The following is a 23,213-nucleotide window of genomic DNA, read 5'->3' on the forward strand; positions in this document are numbered from 1 at the left end:
TAATGAGTTATAATATTATAATATCCTACATGTGGTATATTTAAAACATGTTTTGGAAAATATAAATCCATTTAAAAATTTTACATTAGCCTTTTAGAGCATAACCATATTAAAGTAAGAGTTGTTTTTGTACCAACATAATTATTTGAAATCGAGCACAGATCATAAAACATATTCAATTAAAAACTTTTTTATACTCTCACATCGTAAAATTCGAATTGTGAATTTAAAATCACTGCTACACTGCTTTATTAACGCAATACTGACATGAAATAGAACTTATTTTAGTTGTAATCTAAAGTTTAATCAAACATTTAGTTTTTTAACCTTCATTCATTAAATAATTTTTGGTAGTTAAGACTTATGAGACGTCATTATATCAAAGGACAACTAAACCAAAATATATCCCTAAGATGTATCCAAATACTTATCTGTGATAGCGCTCTCTTTGCAAGCGCTATAATATTCTAAGTTTTGGCGCCATTTTGATTCACTCTTTACCTCTTCTTGATCTATGATTCATACTTAAAAGTTCTGACCATAAATTATTATAAAATATTCTTCACTCGATATTTTAGAGCCGAGTACAAAATGACCCAGTAAAAAAGTCAATTATAATTGAGAATCGAGTATATTAATATTATAATTAAGTTATAATTACTCTATAAGTCATATCATTATTATGACAATATATATATATATATAATATCCTTCAGATATAAAATTTAAATACTTTTAATTTGTTTTTGTATAATGTATGTTAGTTTTTGCTTAGAGCATTTACGTCATATAACTTGAGGAAACAAAATTAATTTTATGGAAATCATAATATACATTTTAATTTATCTTAATTATGGCAATTTTTATGATATCAGGTAAATTATAATTTAATTATATATTTCAGAGTTGAAGGTGCCGGCGGCTGTGATGATGGCACCGAGTGTTTTCCCAAGAACCAAATCACCGAGATCTTCGCCAGGAAATGTACCACGTAAACTTCAGGTATATTACTTTGCGTTTTATAAAAATATTAAACAATAAGAAACACAAAGAACCGGGTAGCGCTACAACTCCGTGGACTTGCCGTTGATTTCAATATCTTGATTAATTATTATTCTTTATAAGCAAGTAGGTTATAAGCCTTTTGTGCCTAACACACGTTATCGATTTTTAGGGCTAAGACCTACCAGCAGTAGTCCGAAAGAAGAAGTAAAGTACACAATATTCGTGCACCGCCGGGATTTAAACGAAGATCCTTATATTTGAAGTGCCACATTGGATCAGATGTTTATCTTAAACGCGCCTTAATAATAAATAAGATACCTATCAGAAATTTCAAAAATTATTAAATGAAGTAGTATGAATATTAATATGTGAATTTATCAAATTTCAGAATGGTAAAGGAACTAGTAACGTGAGCCAAGCTGTAAGCCAAGCAGAGAACACAGCAGACTCCAGCCCGGGCAACTCAATTTCAGACGCAGAGAACTTCGAATGCTATGGAGAAGCTGATGGAGACACATCTAGCAATGCGTTGGTTTCTATAACATCTTACTTTAACAATAATAAAGCCTTGATTTGCCTATGATACCAATGAAGTATTAATAAAGACAACTTATGTGCCGATTGGATTACAAAAGTCATTATTTTTTCGGGAAAGACCCAGCTTTAGTAATTATTGATTATATAAGTATATCACACCTGAGATGTTGGGCTTATCACCTTCTTTTATGCACTCTTGGATACCATTCAGTATTACTATCATTTTCTATTGAGCTAATTTTAATACTCAATTTCTAAATATTTAAATTAATTTTAAATTACCTTGTACCTAATGAAGTTTTAGTCGAAAAGTTTCAGTGTTTTTTAAACGTCGAACAAATTAAACAGAAACTTTTTAAACATAGTTCCTGTTTTATCTTTATTAACAATATCATTCATAAGAATTTATTTATTAAAGAACACCACATAACGTATAATAATTTCTGCAACACACAGCAGTTTCTGCAGTTTAAGTTACAATAACTTAAACTGCAGAAATTATTACTAATGTTTGAAAATATTTGACAATAACGCTGGACAAAAAATTTACAAACAAAACACTAAATATATTACATTTACACAACAGAACAAAGAAACCTGAACGTTACATTAAAAATTACTTATTCAAAGATTTCACTAGTTTATACTACATGACTCTTTTTTCATCACTGCATTAACCCAATGCGACGAATGGAGATTGTAGATAAAAGTTATATTAAGACTCGTACTTTTAAACATAAGGGAGATGCTGGAAGAGTAAGAATGCTAAAATAATGTCTATTACAAACCATATTTTTTATTCGTAAAATGTCTATATAGCGATTTTGCATGTGCATCGAAATAGTCGGTGTATTTTAGAAGCGTATTTTAGTTTAGTATTAAAAGCATTTTTCCCGCTTATTTGTTTCATGGACAATCTTAACAATCTCTTATTACAGATTAGAAAATGGAACCCGAAGTCCTGGGAATAATCTCAATCGACATTCATGGACGAGAACTAGCTTACGACGGACTCCTCCAAGGTACAATATTATCATAAAAATAATTAATCGTTTATGTATATACCTCTTTACTAAAGTATGATAAATTATACAGTATTTACAATTTTATTAATCTACAAAGTAATAATAAAAATTATTAAAAAGAAAATCAAAACAAATTTAAAAAGTTTGGTCCCTGTGGCAGTGTTTAAATAATAATGTAATTTACTTACTTCGCACGACTTTCGCATTATTTCGTTTCAATATCTAAAATCTAGTCGTCTTGCAAAGTCTAGAATCTGGTATGTATATAGGCGTATTATAACCGCAAAGATCTTCTATTTTTAAAAACAATCAGTTAGATTGAAGATTTAGTATAGTAATATGTTAGGGTATCACAAATATAAAACGTCATATATCATAATTATGTAAACAATAGTTTAATTATAAAATGTAAGTTTTAAGTAGAAATTATTATGTTAAGTACCGTAAACATGTCAAATAGAAGAGACTAGCTGCCCACGACACAGGGATTACTAGTGTGGAGGCTAGTGCACTTTCTTTTTAAACATCCTTTTTTTATTAGTTTTACTAAGATTTTTTTTCATAGTAAGCTAATGCTGGTTCTTGTACGCAACGAGCGCCATCTCCCGAGAAGAACGTTAACTTGAAATTACCTCTTGTTTAGTACTGAATTACATGTGTGCACAATGAATGTGCACAGTGAATCCTTTAACATTACCCAAATTTGTTTAAAATACTTTTTAACATTTCCAATTATATTCGACGCGTTATATTTTCGTCTTCTTTGATACATGTCACTGCAGTATTTTTGGTATCAATTTCTAAATGATAATACGTTTTCAATTAAAAACACTACATAATCGTAACATAATAGATAAGGTATTCCAATAATAAACCAAAAGAAGCAATCTTGTTGATGACTAATCAAAATCTATGTAATTTATAGTCCCACGCCTGTTATTCTTTTGTTATTTAAATCGCGCGTTGCACGTAAATACCTGAGAAATAAAACATACACTTCAGCTACAATTTATTTGTAAATTATGGAAGGCCATGTAACAATTGTTTTAAGGGTAATTTATATTCATTAATAGTCTCACGTACCTACTCAACAAATAGTTTAGTTTTTTGTTTATTGGTCTAGTTTGTAAAATTGTTCATTACCAATTTCATACTTAGAAATTTGAATTAGGAATGTTATTAGTAAATATTTCAATCACCAAATGGATCGATCACAAACATTGTATAATAACGTTACTGGCCATCAAAATCCGCGCGGACCAAACTAAAAAACAAAAGTTTCTGTAAAAATAAAGAGGCGCGAACCGCATTCTTTTGTTTATGTTACTCGCTCCATCTAGATTCATACAATACTCACGCATTAAAAATAGTGGTTTTGTCCCGTGGAAATATTATTCTATTCTATATTTCTTGCTTTGGATGAAGACGTAGTGCGGTCCATCGTGTGCTCAGGCGCATTATCAATCTCGCGATAATCCTGTCGGGTCGATTAAATATTAAGTAACCATTAGGTCTATGAGCAGTGGCGTAACAATAGGGTGGTAGGGCTGGCAAAATACAATGGGTCCCCGACCCAAGAGTCTACCTGTCCAAGAGATATTATTTTCTATCTATGAATGTGAAGTCTCCAATATTGGGCTAGCGTGGGGACTACAGACCATTCCCTCTCGCCTAAGAGAGGAGGTCTATGGCCATTAGTGGGACAAATACAACGTGTAATTGAGTAAATCTCTGCTGAAAATCTCGAAGTCTATTTGAATTAAACTGAGTACAACGTGACGATTTTAACTGATAGGGTTACGCCACTGTTTATGAGATTTATGGAATAGAAAAGAGAAAGTAGTCACCGTGATCTAAGTTACCCTAATATAAATACATTTTTGACCCGATGCTTATTGGTTGTATATATTCATTGCCATTTTGCTAAACTTTAGTTTCGCACATTTGTAATAATTTTCTTTTGCTTTTGTCATTTATGTTTGCTTATTTTCTTTTGTTTATTTTTTTTTAGTCATCAAGAAAACCTGCCACATCGAAGATGGGGATCCATGAGGCAGTAAGTATTTATTACGAGTTTATTGAGAATCATTTATTCAATACCGGCTTGGCAAGATTGGATATCACGGACCTTATTGTAGATTTTTAGTGTCTTTTATCATATGGTAGTAAAACACTTTTCTTTATTTTTTTATTATTTTTATATCTTGAATCTGTCTGAAAAGGAAATAAATAACGCCTATATTCATCAGCATTTTCAGCATTTTACAAAACGGTCCAGTAGTTTTGGAGCGGAAATCATTCCTCTTTATTATTAGAGTAGAAGTCTAATCACTAATCATAAATTGTCAAGCAAATACATATTCCGGTAAATATTAAAAAATACAGTATTATTATACAATAAATATAGCTGACTTCGTAGTCCTAGGTTCCATTCCCGTTGAAATACTTGTTTCCAGGTACTGATAACGTACTCGCCATGAATGAATGTTGAATGAAATTTATACAAAATTTTGTCAGAATATACAAAAGTATTTATGTAGCGCATCTGTTTTCTAAAGACTGGTTATTAAAAATCTTGATAATGACGTTGCGTGCGTGGTAATCGTGGTGGGAGTAAATTGACCAACATAATATGACTCGTTGGGCGATTGTCCTTCACAATCACAATATTATGACACATTCGAATATTTTTCTTGTGGGCGGTTAACATTTCGCAATTTAATGAAATTGAATATTTAATTAAAACTAACTTAGGACCTTTTCCCCGTTGTGTTACTTACAAGTCGACCGATGTCATATACCTACCTCATTTAATGTCGATCAAACTCCTATTTATAAGAACGTAATAATTTGATTGCACCGTTAAGTATAGATACCGGCAAACATCTTCAACAAATGTCCTTGCCTGCGCAGAAGCGATTTTTAGGTATCACTGGGAGGGGAGGGGTGGTGGTGCTCGGCGGTGGGAGAGTGACGTGTCGATCGCGTGATTTGCAAATCAGTTGACGTTTGTGTCCCGCAATGCGCAAACTTTCCCCCACTCCCTTGTTTAATGCTCAAGAAGTTTGCCGGTATCTGTACTTTACTCATTCTGTTCTGTGGCGATAAGAGATAAGCGAGTCTTTTAAGAGAGTTATGTTTTCCCGTGAAATAAGATTCCGTGTACTACACGAGGTACAATAAGGTTTGCACCTTTGTTGGCAAAAGCATCACGGAAGCAGTCGGAAAAGGTCCCAAAAATAAACTGGTTAGACTGTTGCGAAGTTACGTATTAATGAATGCAAATCCCTCAACGAATCTGGTATATTTCACGATTTTCTTTAAAGATTTTTTATCTATAAAAACCGTAAATTGCGATATTTTTGGTTGGTTCACAAACCCATTATCAACGTCCTTAGTACACGTTACACAAACTTCCTTTCACGCTATTACCTTCGCACCGAAAAACTGTTAATTTGTCTAATAAATCCAATAAACGGGGCCGCGGGATGTTTTACAAGTTACCGTTACGACCTTGAGAATCGGATCGGAATCGTATTATTGATCTAGTTTGTCTGGTGACACTTTTATCTACCCTTTTTAATAATGACATGAAGCTTACTTATTCACTCAATATATATCTATAGAGCAGTGTTGGCCTAGTGGCTTCAGCGTGCGACTCTCATACTTGAGGTCGTAGGATCGATCCCCGACTGTGCACCATTGGACTTTCTTTATATTTGCGCATTTAACATTTGCTCGAACGGTGAAGGAAAATATCGTGATGAAAAACCGACATGTCTTAGACACAAAAAGTCGACGGCGTGTGTGGAGGGTAATCACCTACTTGCCTATTAGATTTAAAAATGATCATGTAACAGATTCAGAAATGTGAGGCCAAGACCTAAAGGGGTTGTAGCGCCACTGATTTATTATTTATTTTTTATATATCCATAGGAACTATCCTATATATATTAGAAGTTTCAATATCATTAAATAGCCATTTAGATTTTATGTCTACCTATTCTACCCTTGGTCACCAACATTTTTAATTAATTTTAAGGCACATTAAACCTTTAAGAACTGATATAAACAATAACCAATGTACATTAGAAAGAATATTGTTTATCTAATAATTAAATACAGAGTCAATATGAATAATGTTTTAGACTTCCGATTAATTTTTGAACCGTTTGAATATTAAATTTTGAAAGAATTAACTTTTACATCTTACAAAAGGAAATTAATAACCGCACATTAGTGTTTCACAAAAATGTTTAAGACGTTGCAGCGATGGTCAAACCGAACATAAAAAAGAAAAGTGCATAAAGTTACGCAAGCGCAACGCAAGTTAATAGTTTCTCTGCGTGTTATTTCACTTAATAATATAATAATGACAGTGTTGTAAGCATTGTATTAATCTTATTGTGTTAATCTGCAATGGGAAGATAAGAATTTACATTGTTAGAATATGATCACATACTAAACTGGAAAAATTATGGCTTCTTCAACTCTTTCGCTTTGAACCTCTTATATATATTTGATTTCCAGTCATCCCATAGCATCGGTAAAATAACAAAAACAAAATACATATTTAAACACAAACATAAAACACAGTTAACAATAACAACGTTATAACAATTTCGTTACAACAAATTTGTTATAACAAAAACCTCTATATAACGTAAAAATAGTTAAATTTGTTATAAAGTAGTAATATTCGCTTACACTGTATTTATTTTAATATTTTTATACGCAGTTTTTTTTGCGATCTAGCGAACTGTGGTAACGGCTTCCGGTGTAGGTATTCCCTGGGAGATACAACTCCAATTGTTGTTTAAAAAGAAAGATACATTCTACTTCAATGGTCGGCAACGGGTGTTCATGGGCAGGGTGAATGCTTTCTATGGCAATTCCATAGGCTTCTTTGCCCCGCGTTATATAAAACGCATGTAAAATAATATAAAACGTTGTATAGAAAAAGAAAAGAAAACGTACGTCCTAATGATAAGATGTTCAGATCTGTAGACGTGACAATTGACAAGAGATCTCTAATACTACTTCTTTCCTATTCAAGCATGTTATAGCTTAAACCATCTCCTACTTTAAATATCGTACCTGTAGTCTGTCAGATGTCTCACGGTTGAATATTAATTATCTGTACAGCTATATATGTGCTTGATAACCCAATTTTACCAGCCATAAAAGGCTTGATTGGCTCACGAGACATAGACTAAACTGTTTGAAACCTATTCTTAGAAACTAATTTAAATTTATAGATAAAATATGTTTTCGTTTTTGTTAGATAGTTGTTTTTATACAAAGTACTTTTATAAAAAAGTAGTTTTCTGTATGTTATTTTATTATTTAAAATGTTTATTGTTAAGTCTAGATTGACTAAGATGCTGTCGTTTACAGAATATATTAAGGGAGATAAGTTGGTATTGAACAAAAATATTCAAAAATAATTTCAACAGTCATAGAAGATACTATTATAGTCCCAATATTTTAATACATTATTTAAGAAATTATTTACAAAATGACAAGTGTGAAATGTCGTTTTTAATTTGACGAAAGGCTATTCGTAGCGTGCACACGTCCGGCCTCAAACTGCTTAATAATTTAATAACTGTTTCACTACTGGCTGCTATTGTGGATAATTCATACCTTTACTATGGTATAATAATGTTAATATGGTATGCTAGTATACTTGGCATATCTGATGCATAGATTGAAGTAGTTTAACTTAGTGAAAAAAGAATTGCGTATATTTTGTAATATAAAAATATAATCAAGAAGCGTTCAGTTTCGACTTAATATTAACCATATTTTTAATATAATACATAGACATATATTTTTTTACACCGTGAGTTACGTTATCGAAGTTTTCATTTATATAGAGTAGATAATGTAGGATTCTAATGGTGAAAGATTTTTAATTCGGTCCAAGTAGTTTAAGAGACTATTCAATGCAAGCAAACAAACTATCAAATCATTATTATAAATTATTATCATATATAATCTTTAGTATAAAATATTTATTAATAAACATATTAACTCCAGAAGCGCATTAAAAAATCAAAGTGCGTAGACGGATGAACAATCCAAGTGTCTGTCATACCTTATATAAATGTGTTATGGCCCAGTACCTTATTACCACAATGATGCGCCAGTCATACGGCCACTGGCCAGTGCTTCGCTACGTTGTATACGTAACTCCTACTTTTATATTGTAAATAAAAACCGGGTGATGTGCGTGAAGTGATTAAAAAATTCCTTCTTTAAATTTTGTGGAATTTACAAAGCTGGAGCGACGAAGTGTTCACATGCATTACAGAAAGCGGCCTTACAGGTTGTTATATATTTCTTTATTCGTGATTTAATTCGAGTTTATCAAAGCACAGTATTTCAAAATAATACCCACTTAGTCAAGGCTAAAATTTTATTTACATAAATATTACATTGTTTTGCAAGTTGTTTCTTACGTTTGTTCGAAATTTAAAACGTATAATAGCTATTTTAAATATATGTATCTATATAATGTCTATCTCACAACAGATCTACAACTTTAAATTTGGAATAAATAGAGAAATAATTTTAAACAAACCAATGGTACCACCATTGGTACCACAGGAAGTTCGAAATTCGAATTTTAAATTTACAAGCGTTGTAACATAAAATGTTATGCTCTAATTATTAGTTTAAGAGAATGTATGTTAATGAGAATCATTTTCGACATTGAAAGTGTTAAATCGGATATAATTTAACATAGTACATATTTATATTTCCTATTGCCATCACATTATTCATCATTATTTTTAAATTTATTGTTCACATTAGAATAGTTATGTATTATTGAAATCAATCGAAATTCAAATATTTTTAATAATGCCAAAATTTATTTTTTATTAGAATAAAATCCAGTTTATAGTCTTTTAGACCAGTGCAGATAGCCTTTAAAATAAATAAAAAGTGAAAAAAATCACAGTAGGATGAAACCCATTAGAAAAGGAGGGGAATATGATCAAAATGAAAGGAAAAATAAATTACGGTCGATCTGAGGTCGGGAAGGGGTAGGGGGGGAGTTTTAAGAGTAAAAAACGGTTTATCTCGATTTCCGGCAAAACTAAAAGTCATATCGAAGAAAGTTAAATGGTAAAGTTGGAGGTAATAAAAAGATCTAAAACTTTTATATTCACACATTTTTTAAATGTGTGAATATATATGTAATTTTATTTGGTTTCAAAAATTATCGGCACTGGTCTATTTGGACTGAACACATTCGTAATTTAAAAATATAGATACTTTAAAAATCGAATCGAATTTATAAGTCGTTGAACTTGAATATAGTCATCGACTTAGTTATGCATGTCATGACATCAACATTGAAATGTACGTCATACGGTTTACGATTACTTCTTTCGCTGACTTTGGAGGAACAACAACACTGTATACAAAGTAAATAGGGCTTGTTTTTCAAAGCTAAATCTTTAAACAAACACGGAATTAGCTTTTGATTTGTCAACTCTCATATCACGTTATTAATGAACTGTATATAAGTATTAAACCAGCCCCGTTACTCTTTAAAACGAATACAAATTTCAATTAATTACTCAGCAATCAGTAAATAATCAGCTGTCAGTTCAGGCACTGCTTTTTGCATATTACTTTCAGCTTAATATACTAATGTACGTACGACGTTAAGATTGACAATACAGGATGTATTGTCAATCATCTGTCAACAAGACAGTCAAAATTTTCAATCTAAACCATTTTTAAATCCACTTTTGACGAAAGAATTATCAAAATCGGTTCAGCCGTTTCGCAGGAGTTTAATTAGTTGATACACTTTGGCTGAAGTTTTAACTCCTTTTTCACAAAAATTTAGGTTTCTGACTCCTTGATAAGACACACCCCACCAAACCATCACTGACGCAGTATGATGACCACTTTTTTAGAACAGTGAGCGTACACTTTATCATTTTGCTTATTGTAGTGTTCTTCAATCGTGAAAATGTTTTCACCTGCGTATCGCGACAGAAGGCGTTTTGATCGATCCACTCTCTTTAATTGTAAAGATTGAGTTAGGGCATGTCATGTATATCGACGAAAAGCACCGGGCTTTAGGTCTTGTTTTATAATACGCGACAGAGTCCTAGCGGGATCCTTCATTTCTCGCGATAAGATTTTTTTGCTTCCATTCGGACGGGGTTAGGGGTTTCGACGAATTCTGGCTTTAACAGCGTTAACAGCCTTTGTAGTTCTAACAGCACGCGGTTGCCCCGATCTTTTATGGTCTTTGGCAGACGAAGTGTTCTTGTTGATAGTACGATATACGAACATACGTCTGATACCAAGCTTTTGAAGTGTCTGGAATATGACCGACGGCTCCATACCCATTTTGTGCAAAGCGATCACTCCAATCCTATTTTCTTTAACATTCCATATTGTAATTTGATAATGAACACGAAAAAATATGTGAAATGGCGCCAAATCGAAAAAGTTTTTAAAATAATATAGGTACGTGTTCCAAATTCAAAATAATTACAATGTTGAAGAAAAAGTTTTTATGTTACAGTATTTATGGCCAGACTAGTTATATATCTATATATATATATTTATAAAGATGAATAACCTAATTATATTGTATTTCAAGATAGCGTTTCTGTGTAGATACATATCATCTATTAATACGTGAGTGCGTCGCTTTCTTGAACAATTTCACGGCTACCGGCTGCCTATCTATCATTTGCGCTGATTTCACGTCTGTCCCACCAAGAAACCCCTTGTGAAAGGAAGTACTTTCCTATGTACAGTATGAGGATCCAAAAAAGGTGTAACCGCAATGCCATAGCTAAGTTCTTAATGCGGTTGGGTCGCATCAAAAGTTACGATGATTGACGTACGTCTGTGTGTGTATGGTTCGTGGCTTTAAAGCAAAATAACATTTTACTAAATCACAATATGTCTACCAATCATAAAACACATGAGATTTGAGACCACAACGAGCCAATTACAGTCTTAAGTCAATAATATTAAAACTATTGGATACAATACATAGTTTGTACGCAATTCAACGACATTCTGTTCTAAATTACTTTGGTCATATCGCCCATCGCGAAAGAGATAACCTGGACAAGCTGGTTGTCGTCGGCAAGGTGGAAGGCAACAGCGGGGCCGATCGCCAACATGCTGGTGTGACCAAGGACCAGGATTCATGGGTCTCTTTATAGCTGCGCCAAAACCAGTCTTTCACAACGTTTTTTGCGCCAAGCCCCATCTTAGTCTTTCTAAAATTCTTATGCCCCTTATGCCCCTTATATTAACATACATAATTTTTAATATTACAACAGTAAGTAAATTTAAAAAAACATGTGAAGATGAAGTTCAAATTCCAAATAATTTTAATAAGTTTTGGAATAACCCCCTTAACTATCAAATTGCCTCCTTGTGGGGAATGGGCCCCACGTTGGGTGACTGAACAAAGTGGTGAGATATCACTAGCAGTGCTTCAGGCACCTTACAGTGACGCTACCTTCAGCAATGAAGATTTGATTTGCTATTTTTAAAGAGTACCGAGAGTTTTTTACGCCGGCTTTTTCTCGGCCTACACCCTCTGTCTTCTTTGCCGATGAGTAGGGATGCCTACAAATTCAAATTTAATGACGTGGAATAAGTGATACATGTATATTATGTTCCATAATAAACATATTTACGACTCATAAGATACAATATTAAAATTGGAATACCGTAATAATTAATAACAGTACAAATGAAATAATAAGAAATAAAATATTGTGAACGTAAATTAATTATAGCCAAAAACGTTTTCGTCAAATGCTTCTCTATACAGTTTTTATGAATTAACCTAGAAACTAATTACACAACAATTGTTACGTACAGTAATATGGACATAATGGTACAAGAATGGAACATTAAATGATGATTGCATTGAAAAATATTTCCTTCTTTCTCCTAAATACCAGAAAAACTAAACCGGACGTGAATTATATTTATATTAAGAATACATATATTGTATGTAATATAATAAATTACGAATTACTCATTTAGAAAAACCGCTTATCTTCAAAGTTTCTAGGTTCGATCCCCGGTGAAATGATAATTGTTTCTGTAGGCATAATGGAACTTACTGTGAAAATTATGAATGAATGAAGAAACGCGCTTTGGGAATACAAAAATAAATTAGTTTATCATTATACATTTTTAAATTCTGCAGAGTTTGTATAGCTGAATACCTGGTACAAATTAAACATTTCTTAATGTAGGATAGTAAATTTATCGAGGAAGGGAAGGAACACGCCACTACCAAAAGTAGTATCAATTATATTGCAAAAAATTTTACCTTATTGAGAGCTTCCGTTGCGTGCGCTGCTAAAACGGTTAATATTTAAAAAAATATGACGAAATGGTTCCTCTTAAAAAAATGTAGCGACATCTATAATCTTCGCCCTCAAATCACTACGATGACGTCATACCTAAAACGGAAATACGGCTTCTCGAAGTTTTAAGCCACTGGGGGCAATGGGCAAGTCAGTGGTTAGACCGGTCGATCCTTCCTTTAGTTCGAAGGAAGAGCAGCATCTTCCTTCCTCCACAAAATTCAAAGTTTCTCTTTTAAATTTTTTACCTTGTTAATATTTATAAATGATTTTAGGACTTAATAAAATCTTAGTAAAATTCTAAACATGATAGTTTTTTTTGTGTTTAACTCTGGCTTCCGGCACCACCAATAAACAATATGATGTAAGGACACGAACGCAGTATTTGTCCCGTGCCCCATAATTGGCCCTTTATACTTTAACTGATCAAAACGATATACTATAAAAATTACATTTCAGAATCCGGTTACATTAAGAAAAAAAATTAACGATTCATATTATAATTTACTATTTTCTTTGTTACAGTTCCGGGAAACGACAAATCGGTTCCAATGTCTTAGCAAGGTAAATTTTATAGTTATATTTTTTATTTGATTTATTTTAAATGCACCAATGCGTTGTTTATGGTATTTACCAAACTATGTTTAGCACCATCTTTCTTAATAGGTAAACATATTTCATATATATCAACGCCATCTATTGTACGCGTAAGAAAATCTCAGCACAACAGTTAATGGTTAGGTAGTAAGAACACAGATGGCGTTATTATGCTCATGGTTGTCAATAGATGGCGTTACCCATGCTATTGCATCTTAAGATGTCCTGAGACCTGAATAAAGGAATGTGACATTGTTATTGTTTTAGCCAATTGTACCGGTCGTCGTCCTTCAACTCGTCTGGCTGCGGGTCGGGGGGAGAGCCAGCTGACGATATGTACTCAGATGTTTCATTAGAAGAAGATGTGCAGGGACTCAACTATAAGGTATGTCACATATCACTTATCGCATCTTTTTTTTTCTTCTAATATGAACTGTATGAAAGGTTCGTTGTAAGTTTTAAATTACCGCCGTTATTTTGAATTATTACTAAGTATACCTATATAATATAAGTAAAAATATTATCTTAAGTAATATCTATAAAATACTTAAGATAATATTAAACTAAAAAAATTACTAAAATGGCTATACATTTTAGCATTTTAAGAAGTTATAGTGCTGCCTTTGAAATCTCTGAATGCCTTTCGAGGCAATGGAGGCGGGTATCAGTGGTTAGCACGAAAATCGGTATTGTGGAGATGATTTTAGCAAAAAAAGCATAAAAGCATTTAAGCCTGCTAATAAAAAATTATGCCTTTCGCACCTTACTTAACCTATTTCTGTTCTATGACTATTTTGTAAGCCTACGTATATAGCGAAAACATACTATTAAATTGTTTACCTTGGCTGTAAGTGTTACAACAGAAAATCAATACCTTCTAAAGCATACAATCAAACATAAGCTTCAAGTTGTCAACTATTAACGCCTCTTTGTTTTCATAATGATTTATCGTAATACGTATAGGTACAATATGACGGTTTCTTTAAAATAATATGTCACCATAGATCCGAAGCTAAAAACGGTCTCACTCCCTAAATCAGTCGTTTTTAATTGGGTATTAAATTCCGTACCTGAGTAGCACAATTACAGTATATGTAATTATAATATATTTTGATTGAACTAGTAACTAGTTACACAGAACATCTAAGAAAACGCGTAATTTCAATGGAAAGTTTTTATCGGGCATTTGTCATTGTCCCATATACTTTGGCGAATTGACGACTTCCTTCCTAAGAGATATCGATTTAATTTATGCAAACGTGTGGCGAATTAATCAAGCGATAATACTTAATTTTAGGTCGTATGAGGTCTTTAGCAAAAAAAAAAAATACCGACTTAATATTATAAACTTCGAAACTGCCTCGCTGACACATTCTTATGCAGAGTGTGACATTCAGAAGTTAGAACTAAAGTTGGTGCTATTTGGATTATAACGTCAATAGTGGTAAATACCTTAATAAATCTTAATCTACACTATCGGCGAGCACTTAACGCAATTGGTAGCTACAAAGTTGACCTTCAGAGTTCAGACCAATATACTTATGTCGTCCGATAGTTTGATAGAACGGGTTTTGCTATAGCCCTCGGACGATAACAAAACGCTGGAATTTTATAAAAAAATAGGTGAAATTTCGCAAATGTACTGCTTTTGTATAAAACTGATTCACTTTCGTATAAATTACAAGTTTATAATTTTCGTATTAGTTCGTTTAAGAACAGAAAAAATAATCTTATAAAATTAGGACTAGGAATACTAGTCCTGCTTTTATAAGATTATTTTTCAGTTGGTCAGGATTGTTTGAAATATTGCTAAGAGCTGGCACAATACTTAAAATATATATTAGTCCCTATATCGGTTACAACTACTTTTGAAACAATATTTCAGTTGGAAACATTTGGAGTCAATATAACAATAGCAAGTGAAAACTGCAACGCTCTAACTGTACAATAAATGAAATACGTAAACGATAACAATAAAAGTAATGAGATATATTAAACAGTAAAATAAAAAATTGTCAAACTATTCAAAAAGAGTTTCTTCCGAATCCCTTGGGACCGGAGGGCAGATACTGGCGACGCCCTTGTTGTGTGGGCTTGCACATGATATATTTACCTATTATATTAATTTGGATAGTAATAAATTAATAATATATTACTAATATTTGTTTGAACAGGCATGAGCAATCTCACATTACAATTTTCATGATTAACCCAGGGTTGGCTGAAAATAGGTCTCGTCGTCATAAAATGAAATCACCATCCGCCATACGCAATGACTAAGCATCAGCGTTAATTTTGTTAGAATAGCGGTGAATCTTATAGGATATAAGGGAATTAATACAATTATTTCAAGTTTAAAGCATTTTTAAGTTTAAAACGTGCATCCTGCACGAACCAACCTAAGAAGGAAATTATATCTAACAACTGTTTATGCGTATTTTGTCATAAAACTATTGTATAACGTATATATAGATAGATACATAATCTATATTTGTCGTATGAAAATGTTTTTCACGAAATATCTACTTTTAGTTAAATTTTTGGTCCATTTAGACGCCTTTATAATATATAGCAATAAATAATATATATTAATAATATACAATAAATATATAGCAATAAATTTAAATATATATTCCAATATAACTTTTTCACTTTGAACGTTTTTTTCTCTTTCTTTCTTTCTTTCACGTTTCATATTGAATTACATAACATTTTGACCTTGATTAACTTTCTTCACATTTTGTTCTTATCCTATATAAACAAGTAATTACTAAATTCTTAAAACCACGTTTTTATTGGCTTTCATTATTACTAAAAACATGTTTATAATGTCAGCTTATAAAAATATAGCTATAATATATATAAACAATATTTCTATTTTAATAAAACAAGTTGGCAAACATCCAAGATTTTCTAGCAAATTTTATGTAGTTATTAAATCAAAATTTTAATGCAAAGGAGTAAGTACCAATTGTATGTACAAGTAATGTATAACATTACTTTTTTACAATGCTTACGTAGCTAAAAGCGTGCAAGTGTAGGGTAAAATACCAAAACCATTTTTTCTAAAGAAGAAGAAATCTATGGATCTTTATAATGTTTATACCTAATCATTGTAGGTATTGCCATATATGACAGTGGTGGTTTTTATATATACTTATTATTTGATTAGATATCAGAATTGTTGATATATCCGAAATATTAGGTGTAATTTAAAATAGATATAATTTTGTTTTTCTACCTTCGAACTCCTGTTCGAACTGAATCTGAATCTGTCCTGTACCGGCTATTACACAAGCATATAAAAAACGATGATATAATGTGTCCATAATTACGTTGAATGGGGTCATTGAACGTAATAATGTATATTAAACGTGTTGTTTTGAATATCAAGGAAAGGATTTCAAACAATACAAGTATCGCATCATTAGACAATGCGTATCAATAATGGTCGACGGAAACGATCCTCAGCTGCGCGTGCGCCGCTTCCGGTCAAATGCGTGTACCTTATGATAAACGCTGATTTGATATTGAAGTCATGCACTTGAATAAGGGGTTAAAATTAATAATTCATATTTTTTATTACAGAGTAGATTGGTAATTTTGAGAAATAAGTTATACTTTCTAATCTGGATGTAATATTTGTAAGGACCAGGCCTCTATTGAAAATCACGTAGGCGACAGCACTTCACATTACAGTGTTGCACAACTTTAGGTTTGCTGTTAAACTCTAAGTATTGCTATAGTCAAAGCATTAACTTCTGAGAATACGAACTGCATTTGACTTGTAAATTGTGCATAATGCAATGGACAATAAGTTCAGAGAAATCGTACACAACATTGTAGCTGCCCCTAATACCTATTGAAAGTGAATTGTTTGCAATAATCTTATTTGAAGAATTATTCAAACATTACTTGATTGTAGTAAAATAGATAATATATTATGGGCAGTACGTATTTTGGGCAGTCACTCATTAGACACTTCATTACAGTTATGTAAACAAACATGACGTGACTGCAGTATTAAAACGCATATATAATTACTCATAACCGCTATTTTCTTGTTTAGATGGTCTTTGTGGCCCCGAAGACCTAGAAAAGTCAGTTAACAAGAATAAATCTTGTAATGTAATCAATGCATACAAAGATTAGTTCTTATGTCTTGAAGGTTTGCGTCAGTTTATGACCTATACGGAAACCATAGAAGGTCGCAGAAGACCAAGTATCGCATTAACCTAGACTTAGAGGCTTGTGTTACAACTACGCCCTCATGAAGTACTAACGATCCGCCCAGAGTTTGCATTCGTAGCATTATTACTTATGAAGGTATAATTTAAATACATCCAGGCGACTATAGGCTGTTTAGCCCAAGTAATGTTCCTTACATGACCACTTGCAAATCTTAACAAATCTAACATTAAGTAATATTTTTATTTTATAACTGGTTTTTTGCTCTTCATTAATTTTTTAACATGAAGAGCTTTTAGTTAAATAACATAATCCATCTTTATGAACTTTCCAATTTTATGAAAATCATGTTTTAAGTAATACCAAAAATGTGTATAAAAATTGGCAACAACGAAATAGACGCTTATATACCAATATACTAAAACATTCCTATAAACAATAGAGGAGTGGGTGTCTATTATCTGTGGGCTGAATTGTGTCAAGGATAGAGGGACAAAATACTTATAATTGTTGGGATAAATTAACTGATTTTGCCTTACGTGGGTGGCAATTTACATAAACATTTCTTACATTCGGAATTGTACATATTAAGTATAGCTTTAGGAGACAATAATATTAGAATAGAAAGCAAACCACAAAATCCATATGACCTCTAGATAGTATTGTACATATGAAACCACATATTTCAGACGTAATCTAACTAGTATAGTAGTAGTTGTTTCTGTTTTTCAAAAGGCTTTAGTTGCAGTTATTAAATTCAGCGGTGGATTGCATTATTTTAAACTTTCGTTTTTAGTATTTATATTATTTGAAAACAGAACAATTTAGGCAAGGCAAATCATAAATATTTGAAATATTTCTTAATTAAGTTAGGTGCAAATTTAGTAATTTACAAACAATCGATTCCGTAAACATCTCTTGGTTTGTTGATAGTACTTACAATCTATACCTGTATAGTTAATGTTTTCATTGAAGCGCATCTGTAATACAAAACCTTCACACATCAAGGACGTAAGTGCAACCTTCTTTCATGTACTTCACACTTATATAACGAGTATCATATACTTGTTTGTTATTTATGCGTTGTTGTATAAGTTGTTCATTTTCTTTATCAAACTGTATCAGTCGACAATCCTCTAAGATAAGATCTTCGATTTACCTCATGTTCATAAGATCATAAAGATTAGTCAATTTCGGTGATAAACTGACCAAGTATAAAAGGTTTATAAATTAAACGAATTTATCATCATTTGACTACGTTAGTTTATTTGTAATATGTATTTGAAGCTTAGCTTGCTAGCTAGCTAGCTTCTAACTAGAAGGTATAACTTTTTTTTATCTACCATAATATATTATACGTTCGATTTATTGTGCTTAAAATAGTCCGATCACGTCCTGCAATATTCTAAGGTCAATAATATCATTCCCAGTAAACAAAACACAATCATCAAGAAGAGATTAAATAGTACGTAACAAGCATTTGTACAACTTCTCCATTATCTAACGCAAGAAAAACATGTGAACAGCTTAAGGAACCCGTGTGAAAATATGCTGCATTGTACTAATTGTTATCTTTGGGTGTTATTTCGCTTAATTTAATAACAATGATATGCGTGCAATTCATGTAATATAAGAAATAATATGAATAGTTATATCAAATTTATCTTTCGTATTTAAATAAAATTATTTCAGTCATAATGTTTGCTTTCTCCTTGACCACAAATGCTTCAGTTCGTCCAACGCAATCTATTACATTTAAAATTTAATTACGTTGTAAAAAAATTATCAGTTCAAGGGTTTTTAAAGTTCTTATCAATTATTTTAGATGTTCTCAGGAAAATGTACCTGAATAGGTATAACACATCTTGTAATCTCGTCAGAGTCAATGTGTCATAGAATTACGAAAATACGATAAAACATACGTACAGTTATTTCTTACTGACCTAATTTGTCATACGAAACAGCAAGTATTTTGCATATGGTATCTCCCAAACAAAAAAGCAACCCTGGGAGGTCGTCGTCATGTAAATGGGCCGTGCAAAAATAACTATCGATCCATTTTTTTCAGTCCAAAGACTGGCGTATCTTGAACTCGGGTCTAGACTTTGTGGTTCTATAATTCTTTTAATGATCGCGTATCTTTTAACTCTATCGCACTGTGAAATAAGCCATTCTATATGAAACAGACTAAAACACTCCCTTATAAAACTAGGTTATAAAAACAGTTACGTGTACTCAAAATCCATCAAGAATCAAGAAACAATCTGAACTTTTAGATCTGAACATAACAATAAACCGACTCTTCAAGTCAAGCAGACGGGAGCGAGGCCGGATATGACGGTATTATTTGTAAAGAAACATTGATTTCAAATGCCATATCAGGTACAATTTATCCCAATTGTGAATAGAAGGAATTGCTTCGTGTAAAATGAACGCCTGAAGAGATGCCTGCGTCGTGCGTGTTTTATATTCACCCTTTCCTACTACCTAATTTAGATAAATTAGTAATTATTCGTTTTAACTAATTGACTTTCATCCAAGACAGGAACTGCAAGAGATTTCACGTGGCTAATTTGAATTAAGTCAAATGTTTCATTCCTATACAAATCATTCTGTATTAGGATGTTTTACTTAATTTATATTTTCAATGTCGAGTAGACTTTGTGTTAGTAACTTTCACATTCAAGAAATTGCAGAAATTATATTAAAATATTGCTTAATTCTCACATAATTTGCATGTTAGGTAATCTAAAATTTTATTAAGGAAAGTAGGTAATAAAATTTTCAAACCGAAACTTATGCATCGAACGAACGATTATAAAATGAGAAGTCTTACCTCAGTACTTAAATATTAATATTTTATCGTCTTTAAACTCGCCGAATATTTAAACATATCCGGTGAGTGCTTTTAATATTCTTAAATTATTTAATCTTTCAAACAAATCACTCACTCTCCAGTATTATTTACATCTGACATAACCCAGCAAACAATTCACAAATTGTTTCTCAGCGATGCAACTAATAGAGCATTGTTCTTATTTAGCACATTTCTTACACTTCATTTTATTATCTCCATCAAGATAAACACGAGAAATTACAAGTATTATATTAACACTAGACATAAAAACCGGAAATTATTACGAGAATGTTGGTCTTTGTTGGTATGAATGTTCGGAATACCAGCAACATTCTATCTATTTTTGTAGATAATGGTTTTTCAAGTAGCAACTACAGATAAAGCGAACATTACGTAGTCATAAGGCTTGGCATATGGGCACTTGTTTAAAAATGCGAGTAAACATTCTTTATTGATAAATGTAACTTTCTCCTAGGTAATAATTTACTAATAATTACTTTTAATTGTAAATTTCTTTCGTTAAATATTATACTATGATATAATACACTTTTATTGCTTTTATCCGTAAAACAACTAACAATAGCTGACAATAGTGTGGATATTCAATTTAAAGATTAATTTCACACAACTCAATGTCCGTTACTCTTAACGCTGTATTATCTTTTAATACAAACTCCTATTTATTCATCATTGAATTGAAATTCGTCAGTTTCTCTTCTTTTATCTGACATTAGTCGTGCTAACTTACTAATTACCTATAAACACCACTCTGTTATTAAAACACATATTGCAATAGCATTTTTTTTCTCAATATTGTTCACTTTCATTTAGATTTCGTTCCGAAACTAATTAATTACAGTTATCTCTGCTATGTCCAATTATATAACGTGATGATAAAGCATATGCAACGAAGGCGAATATTCAGGCCATCATGACGGTCCCTCGTCCGTTAAATTATGAGATGTAAGCGGGCTAGGGGAGCATAAGCACAGAGCAAGGGGTTATTGCCTCGACACTGTCTATCAAGCCCGTGCATATGTGCAGGGAGCGAATAATGTTTATTTGTATGGGTTATAGTGCTGGCAGACTGATAATCATGACGTGCAAGGGTGGAGCGGGAGGCCGCGCGCCTCAGTTCTCAACGCGATTGTGACTGAACGTAACGTACCGATTGTTTAATTTACCTCTGTACAAGTGATCAGTGTTTACGTTTTGAACTCTTTCCTAAACTTTAAAATAATATCGGTGTTTATCGGGATGCTTGAAGTCAGTTCACAAAACGATGTTAGATCAACCGTTGAAAGTTTCAAATCGACTTCGCCGAAGCGTTTTCTTACCAGACATAATTTTGATTTTGCTTTACGACAATAATTAACTTTGCGATTGATTTAAAAATGTAATAAACTGTGACGAAATCAAAAGAGATATTAGTGAAGACTTACTTGTGCCATTGAAAGCTTTGTTCTATTCTAATCCTATTTAAGTCAAACCTAGGTATAAATTTAGTGCAATATTAGATATTCCAAAGACCTGATGACAGATTTCTAAATGTTTAAATCTGGGCTCTTTAACCGGTCAAGGGCCACAATGGGTGAATCAATTGACGTTGAAGAGAGTTTAGAATTAGAGTACGATATGTGGGACGGACAATTTGACTTTGTTGGACCACAGGACCCTCATTTGCGACCAAGGATCACTTCGGACACTAGTTTAACTGAGGATTTATTCACCGGGGGTCCGTTAACTCCACATTTGAGCAATGGACTTAATGGTGGAAAGAAAACACCTGCACATCAGTGGTGCGATAATTTATCTGACCAAGTAAGGGTTCAATTTATTCGTTCTGCTGTCTGTGAAAGTTTTCCTGTGTAACCTTAACCGTTTTTGGTATGAGTTATAAACTTTCTAGGTGCATATTATTCATTAAGTTTAAAAACACAATTAATTTATTATGGAGTACGAAATAATAGAAAGGTTAGATAAACGCTATTATAAATAATTATGAATTCTTCGATCATTATTAATATAAGTAATTTGTAATGTGTTGACGCATAGCTAACAGAGGGGTGTAGTAACACAATTAAGTAAAACTTCTGGCCTGAAAGTTTTATTAATAAATCGGCCGGCGTTACAATAAATATAACACGCGGTGACCTTACAATTATTGACGTTAATTGTTTATTAAAGTTGAATCATCACTGATTTTCCCTAACGTATGCGTATTATTAGGATAATAATAACTCATAATATATCCTACGGTCCAAAAATAAACCACAAAATACCTCATACGTCACGTATATTGCAATATTTTTTTTACATTTATTTACCTACATTTAGTTACACATTTTGAATATACCTACGTATATTCAAAATACCAATCTATCGTTATTACTATAAGCTACATTTTTTATTTATTTTAGTGTTTTTTTTTAACACCCGACCAAAATTTAAAATTATTGTTTATCTACGAATACGATTTAAGTAATGTGTAATAAGTTTAAGTATTTAGTACTGAATGGGAATAAGCCATGTGATCGTTCAATTTACCCAGTGATTATGTGAACAGTGTTTAAACTCTCTTCACTTCAACACTTTCGTGCGACGTCCATATAAGTAAACGATTAT

General features: G+C 32.0%; 1 protein-coding gene across 5 annotated transcripts in view; it reads left to right on the top strand.

Moving 5' to 3' along the window:
- Positions 1-23,213, top strand: part of LOC125049384 (rab11 family-interacting protein 4) — a 62,782-nt gene that overhangs the window by 24,242 nt on the left and 15,327 nt on the right. For 4 of the 5 annotated variants that reach the window (XM_047648619.1, XM_047648615.1, XM_047648618.1 and 1 more), the window contains 6 exons: positions 905-1,002; positions 1,394-1,533; positions 2,481-2,564; positions 4,579-4,623; positions 13,472-13,510; positions 13,811-13,928. In XM_047648619.1, coding sequence (XP_047504575.1) covers positions 928-1,002; positions 1,394-1,533; positions 2,481-2,564; positions 4,579-4,623; positions 13,472-13,510; positions 13,811-13,928 — 501 coding nt within the window. In that variant the 5' untranslated portion in view covers positions 905-927. The remainder of the gene's footprint in view (positions 1-904; positions 1,003-1,393; positions 1,534-2,480; positions 2,565-4,578; positions 4,624-13,471; positions 13,511-13,810; positions 13,929-23,213) is intronic. The other variant, XM_047648617.1, reaches the window with a different exon arrangement.

The sequence above is a fragment of the Pieris napi genome, chromosome 5 (assembly GCF_905475465.1).
Source record: "Pieris napi chromosome 5, ilPieNapi1.2, whole genome shotgun sequence".
Lineage (NCBI taxonomy): Eukaryota > Metazoa > Arthropoda > Insecta > Lepidoptera > Pieridae > Pieris > Pieris napi.